Genomic DNA, 13,308 nt, shown 5'->3' on the forward strand with positions numbered 1-13,308 from the left:
TAATCAGTTTGAAACAGGAAGGCCACAATGCCCTAAATTTTGTAGTCCCTCCCTGGCTCTCTAAAGGCTTCCATCAATTTCTCAATGTATTTTTGTTTTGGAGTCTCTGTGGATGACAACTCCGAATAATTCTTCTTCCTCAAGAATTGCCCGAAATTGTGTAAAGCACCAGTTAGCACCAGGAAACTTCTGGAACTGGACTCTGGTCTGCTTCACTTCAATCATTTCCATTTCCTAAGTTAGATAACATGGGTTACATCCCATTATATAACACTACACTACCCATGCCATCAACAGTCTGTAAATATCTGGAGAAAAATGAAACTAATAGAAAGGGATATGTCCTTGATAGAAGGATAAACAGATGCTTGTGATGCTGATGTACAGCTGTGACTAATTTTAAGTACAGATGTATTTTAATGGAAATTGTGAGTTAAGTCCAGAACTCATCGAGTCCCTGTCTATTTGACTACAGAAAAAGCAGAAATATCCTTTACTTGTTGGGTTAACTGGTATAGACATGGACATAGAGACATGGAGAAACAGCAAATCCCTCCAACTCCAGCCCACCAATTTCCATTAACTTCCTGGTAAAAGTGTATAAGGAAGTATAGCAGCCAGGTATAAGGAAGTTCACAATTGCAATATACGGGGCCAGAGAAACTAAAGTCTACTTATGAATAACATTTGTGAAACCTGTTCTTAAATATTGAACGCAAAAACACCTAAAAATGATCCTAGAATTTTCTGATTTTTTTGCCTTCAAGGTTTTGCTTTTCAAGACCTTGTTTCAAGTCCCATTCATTTCACTTGCCTAAAAGAGCTCCATGTTCAAGGCCTTTTAGACCATTATTATTTTACTTAATAATTATGCATTCAATAAGTCAGAGATGGTTTTTATTCTTCAAACAGAAGGACAGAAGCATAGAATCACAGAATATTTTGGGTTGGAACGGATTTGTTTCATTCTCCCTGCCATGGGTACAGATACTTTCCACCAGACCATGTTGCTCAAAGCCCCATCCAGCCTGGCCTTGAACATTTCCAGGGATAAGGCACCAACCACAGCCCTTAATATAGCTCATCCATTTTCTTGTAATTGAGAATCTTTTATTCTACTTCTGCTTATCACTCTTATCATGTTTGCCATGAGCTACATGGAAAAAAGGGGTTAGGGAATTTCCTAATAATCAAGAACCACAGAAAGTACAGACAAAAGGAAGCAAATATTTTATTGACATTTCTTTACACAGATCACAAGCTACACAAAATGCCACAATAAAGCATATGTAGAAAAATAGTAGAATCATATTGGCACTGATGACTATTCATTATATTATTATCATTATTATTATTATTATTATTATCATCATTATCATATTCATCTTATTATACAGGTTTCATCATAACCATAATAAATAAGCATTAAAATTTCACAGTGGCATTATAAGCTTTACATTCATTATCTTATTTATACAAGGGATCATGTCAGATTTCTTCAGTTTTTTTGTATGATCATGATTCAAAGTAGTAGATTTAAAAATTAAAAGCCCTTTCCCTTAACCTATAAGGATCTGTCCACAGTAATCCATTGACTTGATCCCTTGGAGAGGTCTGCATTGGTCTTAAAAGACATTACTTTTAAAACACAGTTGACCAACTGGAAAGTTTGCCTTAAAAAGAACACAGAACATTTGTTATCTTGTGGTGGTCTGACTTTGAGATGCCATGGATGCTGCTGGTTGCCATTTGTTAAGATCTTGTGGCTGTATAAAACTCTTCACCAGGTCAATCCACTTGCAGATTTGGTCCATTATACCAAGAGTGCATTTGACCAGCATTTCTCAGGATCAGACCTTTAATGAAGACTTTGTGAATGCTGTTGAACTCGAACCTACACTCTAAGAAAATTGATTTGCATTTCCATTTTCCTTAAAATATCACAGAATTGACTCAACTTCACATATTTCCACTTAGTGAGATTAGTTTTGCTTTTTTGATGTAAGTCTCACTTAAATCTCGACAGACATAGTTAAAGAAAATTGAAGTGTGTGGTAGCTGACAAATGTTCATTAGGGAAAGGGAACTAAATTAGACAGAGGCAGACAGAGCATGGATTGTAAATCTCGGTGTCTTAAAAAATAGCACAGGTTTTCTAAGCTCTCAACCTCTAATTATTGCTGCTTCTGTCTGATTTGAAATAATTCTTGAAAAACATAACTGCCTCAATCAAATATAATAATGTCTCATTTAAAAGTCCAACTTCTAGTGTCACATGACGGAATTGGCTGTACTCGTATTCAGACCGCAGAAAGGGTTATAATTAAAAATACCACAGACTACTCATCTGCAAAGTTCAGCCTTGATATCAAGTTACTGTATAAATTCAAATTTGCAGAATGTTGTAGTTACTGTTACATGCACCACTTATATCATGCATATTGCTTGCCCTGAACAATCAGCCCCAAAGGAAGTACTTGGAGAGGGATATATCTCTGATGCTTTGCTTTGCAGCCTGTGTGCACAAACATGGGCATGAATCCAATGCTAGTATTTTACATCCACTTTGCAAGAGTACAAATGGTTATCAAGTTCAGGGGCCAATCTCTTGATTTTGTATAGTTTTTTTATTATTAAAAACCCCATAAATTTGAAATGCTTCAAGCTGAAATTACTCATTTGAAACTCAGCCCAAAATTATTTGGCAATTGCTTATCTGAAAAAACCTCAAACCATACTATTTCATTCAAAAAATTTTATAGCCTTGCCTTTGTTAAATAAAAATTGTAACAGTGTGCATACAAAAAACCACTTTCAGAGCTAATTATTTACAGGAAAAAAGTAGGGGTAAATTCCAAGAGGTATTTTCTAAATATTTAATAAATAAGTAAAAAAAACTCTGAAACACAGGCTAAGGATCTTCACATAACTATGCTCTTGTCCATTGAGTTCTAGTCCACATGTCAGTTGAGGAACAGTGAAGGTGCAATTTTAGGTGTTACCATTGAGCTAGGAATTAAGCAGTGTAAGGTGTTCATTTGAATAGATACTGTAAAAATGTGGTTACTTCTGCTGCCATTGTTAACTTTAACTATTATTATGAAAAATCAAAGTCTGATTTTGAGAGTTACAATTTTAACACACTTTGAAGAAAGCGTCATTAAACCAAGAATATGGTTCCAGTGTCAAAACCAGAGTAACTGTTTGTACATTTCATACAGGGAAAGACAAGACTTCAATCAAAACCTGCCTCAGAGATGCGTTTTGTTTGTTACACAAACTAGAATGATTAATTTTAAGTGTCTGAATTTGCAGGGCTAAGAAAGAGGACAGAATTCACCTACTTTCTTTATTGGCTAAATTAGACTCATCAACATAAACTTCCTCTAAACAAGAAAGAAGATCTCCCACCAGACAAGTCTTTCCCACTTAAGGCTTGTACTGTTCATTGAAGGTAATTCTGTATATAGAGAAAGTTTAATTGTCTGCTGTCTCAGATGCTGTGGATAATTGTCTATCTGAAAGATAGAGATTTAAGATCAGATTTTTATTTTTTTAAAAGACTTGATTATATTTAAAGGGAGTTATAAAGATGATTGATGCTAGAGTCTAAGATAATAATAAATAGATTCATTATTCAAGTCCGAGAAAATAAGTTTTAGGTTAAACTGTTCCTCTTTTAAGGACTCTTATTATTAGAGACAAATCCATGTATAAAAATATCAACATAATTTTCAATTTACTTCTGAACTTTGTGTTTTGGAATATGCTGATCTGTGTTTTGACCTGATACTTTTGCCAAAAATCCAACAGTATTATGGAGTGATTTATTTTGATGAATTGGATAGGATTTTGGAAGGTGTTCTTTTTGATTTCTCTGTCATTACTGCCATCTCAGTGGGGTATATCCCTGTCATATCCTCGACAGGAGGAGGGTTTATCTTTGCCTTCTCCTCAGTCTGTCAGAACTATATGTAGACTCTGACTCACCTGGATACCCAAAAAGGAATGGGACAAAACATCAGTGTATGTTTTTTCTTGGCAAAACAAACACAGTAGAAAATGAACACAGAACACTCTATGAATACTAGTGGGTCTTCAGTGGTGTTTTGCTTTTTTTCCCAGACATGCAGTGGCAAAGGAATACCATGGCTTTCCCAGACTTCTTGACTGATCTCCTTCATGTTTCATAAGAAGATTTAACTGCAGGAAAAGGGAAAGAGCTAATTTCCCAAACTGGATGCATAGTCAAATATATATAGAAGACTAAAATTCATAAGAAGAGTGGCAAAGCTGATAAATCATTGATCTGCCAGCTTAAAAAATGAGTGCTTGGTTGAAGAGGATGGATGTCAAGGAAAATTAAGAGATGGTGACAGGTTTCCTGTCTTAGGAGACAGGGCAGCTCAGTTTGACAGGTTGCATTGACCACAGAAACCATGGGGATGGTAGATAACACACATCAAACTCAGGACTGCTTAGATAAGCTTTGTCAGCTAATGGTGTGTGAAGAGGTTGACAAATCACCACACAAAACAACCTCTCTCCTCCAACTAGGATGAAGCCAAGAATGGCTCTTTCACAGGAGCTCTCGAGGACAACCAACATAATCTGTCCCCAAAAGCAACAGAAACCTGTTAGGCTGAACACCAGCTTCCTCCCAAGTATGGTGGGATGGTGTATATATATATATATTCTGTATGGAAACACAATGGAAATAACATACAGCTCTTATGGGAAAAGACACTTTCTGTGTACATATATATTTGGGGTATACATCATATGGAAGTGGTTACACACAAGAACTATACTTTATATTAGCATTTTTACTGAAAGTGATGACTCTTTTTGCATCAAAAACATTCCCACTCAGCCTTTTCCACGCATGTAGCTGCATATTTGATAGTATCAGAAATGCCTTGGCCTCTTTACACAGCTGGGAATGATGCACATGGTCTTGTCCATATAAAAGTAGCAAAGGGTAAGTGTCTCCAGGGCTAAAATAGAGAGATTCCTAATAGCACTTATGCTTTCAGGAAGGAATGATAAACTTCTTAAATTCGTTCCTTGAAATAATGAAGTTTTCAGCACCAAAAGCTGTTACACTTATTAGTGTGACCCCATTTACAGGATGCATAAAAAAAGCCGTCACAATATTCCAACCACCCACTCCAAAATAAAAGAGAATTACTGAAGACTTTCATGTGGAGAAGAGGGTTTTTTTTGTTCCTTTGGATAAGTCGTTTGTGTTTGTAGTGATATCTTTCAGAGACTGGAAGGCATGGTGGATTGTAGTAAGAATTGTATCACAGTTTCATATTTGAAGAAGCAGAAGATACTTGAAGACATGAAACTCACTTCAATTAGCATATAGACACTGGACTTATGGAATATGTGTGGAAATCCATTTCAGAAAGATATGGTTAGGTTGCTACTCAGATAAGAGCATCTTGCAACACTTTGGGTGAAAGTGGAGAATTGAATTTTCAGAAGCAGAGAAATCAAGTTTCAAGGTTGTAGCAGAAGTTAATTTAATCTGACCTTTTGCATAAGATGAGTTTATACATATTTATTCTTTATGCTTTTGTCCTATGAGGGGAAGGCTTGACTCATCTGCATTTAAAGTATTCTAACTGTTCAACACTGATTAAACTCTTCTCATAAGCATTTCTATTCAGCGCATGGATTTCTCTTGGGGAAGTGCAGATGTGTTATACAGTCTTCCTAAAACAGAGAAGAAACATCAGCAGCCTTAGTCACACTAGGTTTCCTCAATATCTGTGCCCAAAGTAAAAATTAATTCACAGGGCGCTGGAAGATTGCAATTGTGGCAAGAGGAGAAAAGCTCCAGCTCTCCAGATTAGAGCTTCAGACAGGGAGAGGATGTGATGAGTTCCAGCAGCCAGAGGCTCTCCTGAACAGGAAAAAGGCACCAGTCTGCAGCAGAGCTAGCATCCAATGCAGTTTGCCAGTTCCTGGTAACTCTTAAACCCAGTTCAGGGTTGAGAAACTTGAGGGTGCCCAACAAAAGATCACCAAGATGGTGAGGGGGTCTAAACACACAGCTTCTGAGCACAGACTGAGTCAGGCTTGTCTAGCCTGGCACAAAAAACACCAAGTGACAAAGAGATGTCTGAAAGCATGGAAAAGCAACTGTACCAGAAGCAAGAACAACCCCATGGAATAAAAAGGTGGAATAAAAAAATTGTATCAGAAAGAAACTGCAGCTCAGAAAGGTTAAATCGGAAGGTTTTTTTAAATTTTTGTTATTGTTTGCTTGGTTGTTTTCCTTAGGAGTGATATACAGCAGTTGAGAAGGCATTCCAGAGCAGCTGTAATATATCCATCACCAGATGTTTTCAATATCCAGCAAGAGAAATATATAACTGACCTTACCATGAGGTTCATGATAATCCTGCTTTGAACAGGAATTATTCAGGGATACTTCCAGCTGTTCCTTCTGATACAAAATATTCTGTCATCTGTAACATGTCTGGGTAGGTGCATAGCAGTCCTCATAAAGGGCTGAGAAAATCGACTGGAATGAATGTGTGAGCACAATTCCCACTCCTGGATAAATGGAATGGCAGTGCTGGATATATTTGTGAATCCCTGTCAGCACTGACTTCACAGTACATGGAAGAGATGCAGTCAGGTCATGGAAAGGTGACCAAGCAAATATGGGAATATCTGGACAAAGAACAGTAGTTTAGGGCAATTTAGGCATCTCAAAGGAATTGAAAATTAAGGGAACCATGAACAGAACCAAGGGCAGGACCTTCCAGTGGTTGTTTGACCCCAAAGGCCAAACCAAACCAGAGGAGAGTGAACTGCATCTAATTAAGCCCTCCACTATGAATTTCATAACTCCAAACATGAATGCTCTAATTTTTAATTCAGTGGTTATTTGTCCTGAGGCTATGGTACTACAGCAATAAAGTAACTGCATTAAAGAACACTAACTCAAACAGACCTGTATTTATTCTGGTTTATAACTTTAAAACATTTCAGTATTAAATAAACACTGAAAATTTGGGGGAGGAGGTAAATTTAGCTAGAAACTGTCAATTAGATAACATTAACTATCAAAAGTGCTGAGCATATGTTTTGAAATAAAGAAAAGCACTCCATAAAAGTTCTCTATGGACATGACCTTTAGCATCTAAATAACCAGCTGGAGTGAAATATGTTAGGCTGTCCTGATGCTAATTTATAAATGGAAATTTAAGTCCACAAAGAAAATAATCATTCAGCTAGGCTGACATATATTGGCATGCTGAGGCTGCCTCAGAAATGCTCCATGACCATTCATTATATATTAATTTCATGGGATATTTGCATAAGTCTTCACAAGGATCTAACCCTGTTATGAAAAACTCTCATCTTTCTCCTTCATCACCACTCTCACTATTTTAAATGCAGAGGTAGAAAGCAAGAGACTTTTTGGTTGTTTTTTAACATGTAAAAAGCACCAAAGAAAACTACAAATTCTAATGAAAACTTTTGCTTGAATTCCCAGTTTTCACACTGTCTTGTGATAGCTTTCTCTCTCAAGAGTGGCTCTTTTCTGGCAAGGGAGCAGTGAAGGGGATTGGTCAGTGGATATGTATGAAATGCTCTGAAGTAAAATAGTGCTCAGAATTTGTGTAGGTAATTCCAAAGCTCTGTGCTAAGGTTGTGTGTCTTTAGAAAAGAATCCTTTAAAGCTAAAAAATTTCAACTTCCTCTATTGTCAGTGGACAGACTTGATTTTGAAAACAAATTTTGAATTTCATTAAAGAGAAAACCAGCATTCATTGGAGGCCAGAAAAAGACCCATTCCCTGACAGATTTTAAAGGAGCTTTTTTCATATCTTAAATGTTTGCTTTTGGTCAAGGTATGCAGTCAAAACTTGCACCCAGTATGAAAAACTGAAGTAATCCAGTCCACAAATGCTGACCCTCCAGTTTCTGTTCCATGTGTTGGACACCCAGAAAGTGAGACTTATTATAAGTTCCCTGGAAAAGGAACAGAGATAAATAACCCTGAATGCCACTACAGCAAAAAACAGGATCACTACTGCAGACTTTTCAGTAGTATCTACCTCTCTTCACTGACTACAGACAAAAATTAAGCCTTTTATTTTAGTTGAACAAATTCCTTTTGCAACAAGTTTTTAAGCACAAATTAAGTGATGACATTAAACAGGACAAATTCTACAATTCTCCAAGAAGAAACAATTCTAGAGGATTCAGGAGACTGCATTCTCTTTTTCCAGGAGATTGAAAACCAACTCCTTCAAAATCCTTAGCCCAGATGGAGAAAGAACTTGCTATTCTGTCCCTCATCTACACACACTTAGTCAATACTGCAATTTCTCTCCATCCATACGTTAAAAAATCCATTTCAGAAGATATTAAATTCTTTTAAGAGTAGGAAGAAATGGGCTCTAAGAAACCCAGAATATCAAGAAAAATTAATTAGCTATTAATAAAGGCATGATCATAAAATTATCGATATCAACTGAATTTTTATAACCATACTGCTTTAAGTTCTTCAAATCTTTTAAAACAGTTAAGTCAGTCCACTTAAATGTTACAGTCCGCTTCAGGAACTTCTTGTCTTTCTTCCATCCCCCTATCTTCTTCTGTCTTTCAAAGCTGGTTCTGCTCCTCTTTTCTACACATGGGCTACCCCCTTCCCCCCAGAGAACTTGCTAATCTGGGCTGCAGCCCATACTTCACCCTTGACACTGGAAAACCTCAACAGCCAAATGCACTTTACCTGGTGGAGATCCTCCTTGTTAGTTTTAAGCTTTTTGGATGCTAAAAAACAACCTTGGAATGCTGGCTTTGTTTTTTTCTTAACTGAAAAATCCTTTTAGAATTGAAGAGAGTTTAACTGCAAATACAGCTGACACTAATATTGACAAGCTATAAAAAAAAAAAAAAACAAAACAGGTTTGTCCCTCCTCTGTCCAAGGTGTTGAAAAACTCTCTTATCCCCTATGAATGTGGGAGCTTTACTGAAGAGTGAAGCTGAATGTGAGAGCTTCACTGAAGAGCTCTTTAAGCTCTGCCCCCATAGATAGAGGAAGCCAAAGGGGACTTGTGCAGATTGTTGGGAAAATCCTTGCAGAAATACTGCAAATGTACTTAAATGTGTTTTAAAGATCATTATGTGAAAGACAGTATATTGAAATTCCAAAGACTATGACAGAAACAAAGATGCTAACTGTGCACTTCGCTAATTTTTATGAAGATAATTCTTGCTGTATGTTTCTTTCCATGTAAGTACAAATCTGAAAATTGTGTATACATATATATATATATATACTTTGTCCAAAACTTAGATATTTTTTTTAATGACAATGCAGATTTCTTTGCAATAGTCTATACAATTGAGTGGATTTAAGTACTTAAAGATAATATCGCATTAAAAACAATAAAAGAAGAAAAAATGAGCGAGGCTATTCTGAGAACCTTAGAATGGAAGCGGAACTAGACCACTGCCAATATATCCCACAATGTTCTGCCAAGGATGATAAAATCTGTGTCTTATCATTTGACAGGAATGATACTTCCCAGATTTTTCTGATGTTCCACAGGAGCTTTCTTCCATACTGCACAAGATGTAAGTTATGTGGACCTGATCCAAGTCTATTAGCAATCCAACTCCAACTCTGTAATCAGACTGAGCCACCAAAGAATTCTATATGAATAGGAACAGTGATATCTTTAGGTATATTTATCCATCAGTCAGAGCACTGGTAGGAGTACAGAACACCAAAATGAACTTGTAAAGACCCACCAACTCCTGCAGCAACGCAGAGACCTTTTCCCATATCCATTCTCTCACAGTCATGCAAACAGAAGGCTGGGAATGCTGCCCAATACACAAGGAAAGGCAAGAACCTCTCATCTGAGTATAAAACAGCTGCACTGGTTTGTTGTCAGACTCAGGACTGTGTAAGTTGGTGTGTGAGACCTGGAAACAAGCAAACTTTCTTGCATAGACTATGTACACACACAGAGCAGGCATGTATATAGGTGTAAAGTTGCTTCTTTTTAAATGTTTTTCAAAATCTTCAGTTTGCAGACTCGTGAACATTTTCTACAAGTGGACCAGACCCTCACAGAGCACACTGGAGGTTGCTTATGGTTAGAGGTTTCTTTTCTTTCCAGTTTTTCCATATATAAGTACTAGTCCTGGCTCAAAAGGGCTGCACTATTTAACAGCTCCACCTCCATGTCCCATTATATTTAAAATTCTCTAGACAATTTACTGAGGAAGAAGTTGAGATATGTCAGTGCAGCTGGCAATAGACTTTTGAGGCCAAAAATGAGAAAAAATTCCCAAACAAGAAGTGGAAACTACAGGTTTCCTGATATAATTCATTTGTTAACTGAGTAAAACTGACTGTTAACATTTAGCAGTCAATCTGTAAGGAAAGAAAGAAAAAGAGAGAGCGAGACACCATAGTATGTACCTATTTAATTCAAGTACTGAGGAATTGCTTAAGAAACTTGCCAACATTGAATCACACCATGGAATTGTTCCCATAGGATTTCTGCCTCTATGAGGGCACAAGGATGTGTAATACTTCTTTTCAGGTGGTTTAGTCTCACCATTTGGTACATAGCTTCTTTCTCCTTCCTATTTTAAAAACATGCATTAGTTATCAAGCCAGCCTTTTCCCTTTACCAGCATTTGCCAGTCTGCTAAATCTCTTTTCTTGAACTAATTTGGTGTAAGTTTTTCACTTTTTTTCTTTTGAGAAAAAATTAGTTTTACATTTTGCAACTAAAAGTATTTCCCTGTGGCTATGATGTTTTTTGTTTTCATTTTGTATTCTATTATTTCACAAATCAACCATTTTAATGTTAGTTTACTGATGGAAGTCTTGACACCTAAACCCAAATTTGTAATTTTTTTAGTCATTGCTAGAGGATATGGAGACTTGTTCATTTGTATTTTTAAACAAATTGTATTTGCTTTAAAAAAATCGCCTTCCTTCTAAACAAAAATAATTGTGAAGAATTATTCACTTTTACTTTTTTCAAAAAACTCCTGTGACATTGAAAATTCATCAAAATGTTATGAAAATGTGCAGAAAGTTATTGAAATTTGTCACTTTAAATCTGATAACTTTGTGATAAAAATCTTATTGCAAATTTGATGAAAAAAATTAAAAATTGGAAAATATGTTCTTTTTCAAACTCTTAAAAATGACCTAGATATCATTGCACAAATAAAGTTTTGAATAGTTCAACCAGCTGTAACCATATAATAATTAGGACTGTATACAGCGCTGCAAATGGGCATTAACAAAGCATTTAAGGAGTATTGCAGAGGACCTTAAGACATACTTATATTTTTTAAGTTTTCCACAATCCTTACCATTCTATATCTCCAGCCTTTATTTTTCCAAATATTTGGGGTTTTCAAGGGTATAACTGGCTAGGTTTTGAATTCCATATCAACGTAATAAATTAAAAAAAACAAAATTGTTGGAAAAAATGGACTTAGATACAAATGTACAAATATAAATGTAAAAATTGTACCTTTAAGGTTATAACAAACACAGTCAGTTATGTTCCTTGATGAACGTAAACAGAAGAAATGTTAACAGATGCCAGTGATATTTTACAAGTAATCCAATATAGTCCTCTTGGTTTGGCAGCTTCTAACTCAAATGAAATTCTTCCCAAACTAAAGTTGGGGCTTCTTTTTAAAGACAAATATCAATATTTGTTCATTCTATGTAAAATATTTTACTCCTTTCCATTATTTGAATGTACAATTTGTATGTTACAAATTATTACCAGTAATGGAACCATCCAAATATCTTCTTCCAACAAACAGAAAGACTGAAACTTTCATAAATGGTTTTCAGACTTTTCAGTTCATCACAAAGAAGGTTTTAACCTGAGTTCACATACACTTGTTTCCTTGTGTGTTAACTACCCCAAGAGTGCTACAAATGTAGAGTTTTTTAAATACATAAATAAGCAGCAAATCAAGGACAGACAAGTTCCTGGTTTAATATTCAAGAGAAATGGGAATTATATTGGTCCAAACACATTTAGAGAATTAACCTTCTTACTCTGATTCTGTACTTCTGAAGTGGCTCATTTCTTTATGTGGACAAAAAACATAGAAACTGAAGAGGAATATTTATTTCTTCCAAAAGCACCAATACTTGGAAGCTTGAATGCCTTAAAGCCATAGCACTTTATTCTCTGAAAGAGAAATGGAAATGGAAAGTTTGAAAGTCCCACCTGATCTAATTTCTAACATTGCACTCTGTTGGCTAAGGAAGTCTCCTCCACCCAATGGAAAGGTTGGCCTCTGTTACCCCGTACTTCAGGCACTATTTGAAGTAGTTGAGTCCTGCCACGAGGAAAAACTTCTCCAGGAAAAGTTCGGAGTCCAGCACAGCGATGTGGGCAGCCCGGCCTATCAAGGTGTTGGCGGTGTTAGGCAGAGCGTGAAACACGTTGTGTCTGATCAAAGTGCAGTCCTTGGCTCCAATCAAAGGCTGGAGCAGGTTGTTGATCATTTCTGCGTAAACAGGACCTGAAAAGGAGTTAAGATATCACAACTACATGCCAAAGCTCCCATATTTTCTCTTTTCTTCCAGCATCATTTCATTACAGTCTCAGCGAGAAGAAAAATGGAAGTAAGGCCAAAATAAATGTAATACACAACAGTCTAGTTCAAAGATTTGCCAGACACCAGAGTGGTGCTCATCTAATGGAGGCACTGGCCATCAGGAGGGATCTGCTGAAGCTGCTTAGCATGAGGCCTGGGACATCCTCAGCCTTTCCTCCATCAGGGAAGAAAATGCTCATGTTTCTTTTAAGGGGCTGGGGTTGGACTCACACTGCCTATGAATTCAAATGTGAGAGGGTCTGGCAGGACACAAGTCCATTTGGGTTTCTCTGCCTATTCTAATGCAGGAAGGTCATAATGTAGAGATAGCTGAGGGCTTTATAGGGGCAGAAACAATGGCTCAGGAAACATTTACAGATAAATTATCTGATGTATTGATAATGCAATGACCTGGTTCCTGCTAGATCAAGCATGTCCCTGAGGAATAACCGCTGTAGGTGAGTTGAAGAATTTCCTTTTAATTAATGTCTGAGGTAGGATAGAAAGAGCTGTCATTTAAGTAAGAGATATGAAGGCAACCACACTGATTATTGGCCCTGTGTGTCTCTTTCTGCTTCCAAAGAACACCTCAATTTCTAGGTAATCACACATGTGAAATGGGGATAAAATCACACTGAACATTATTCCTGGATGTGGTATCAAACTGAAGTCAT

General features: G+C 36.5%; 1 protein-coding gene across 2 annotated transcripts in view; it reads right to left on the reverse strand.

Annotated features, from left to right (window-relative positions):
* Positions 1-1,207: 1,207 nt before the first annotated feature.
* The window catches only part of FAM135B (family with sequence similarity 135 member B), a 200,638-nt gene continuing 188,537 nt past the window's right edge, over positions 1,208-13,308 (reverse strand). For both annotated transcript variants that reach the window (XM_030266744.4, XM_002188541.6), the window contains one exon: positions 1,208-12,559. In XM_030266744.4, the coding sequence (XP_030122604.4) occupies positions 12,354-12,559 (206 nt within the window). In that variant the 3' untranslated portion in view covers positions 1,208-12,353. The remainder of the gene's footprint in view (positions 12,560-13,308) is intronic.

This window comes from Taeniopygia guttata, chromosome 2 (assembly GCF_048771995.1).
Source record: "Taeniopygia guttata chromosome 2, bTaeGut7.mat, whole genome shotgun sequence".
NCBI classification, from domain to species: domain Eukaryota; kingdom Metazoa; phylum Chordata; class Aves; order Passeriformes; family Estrildidae; genus Taeniopygia; species Taeniopygia guttata.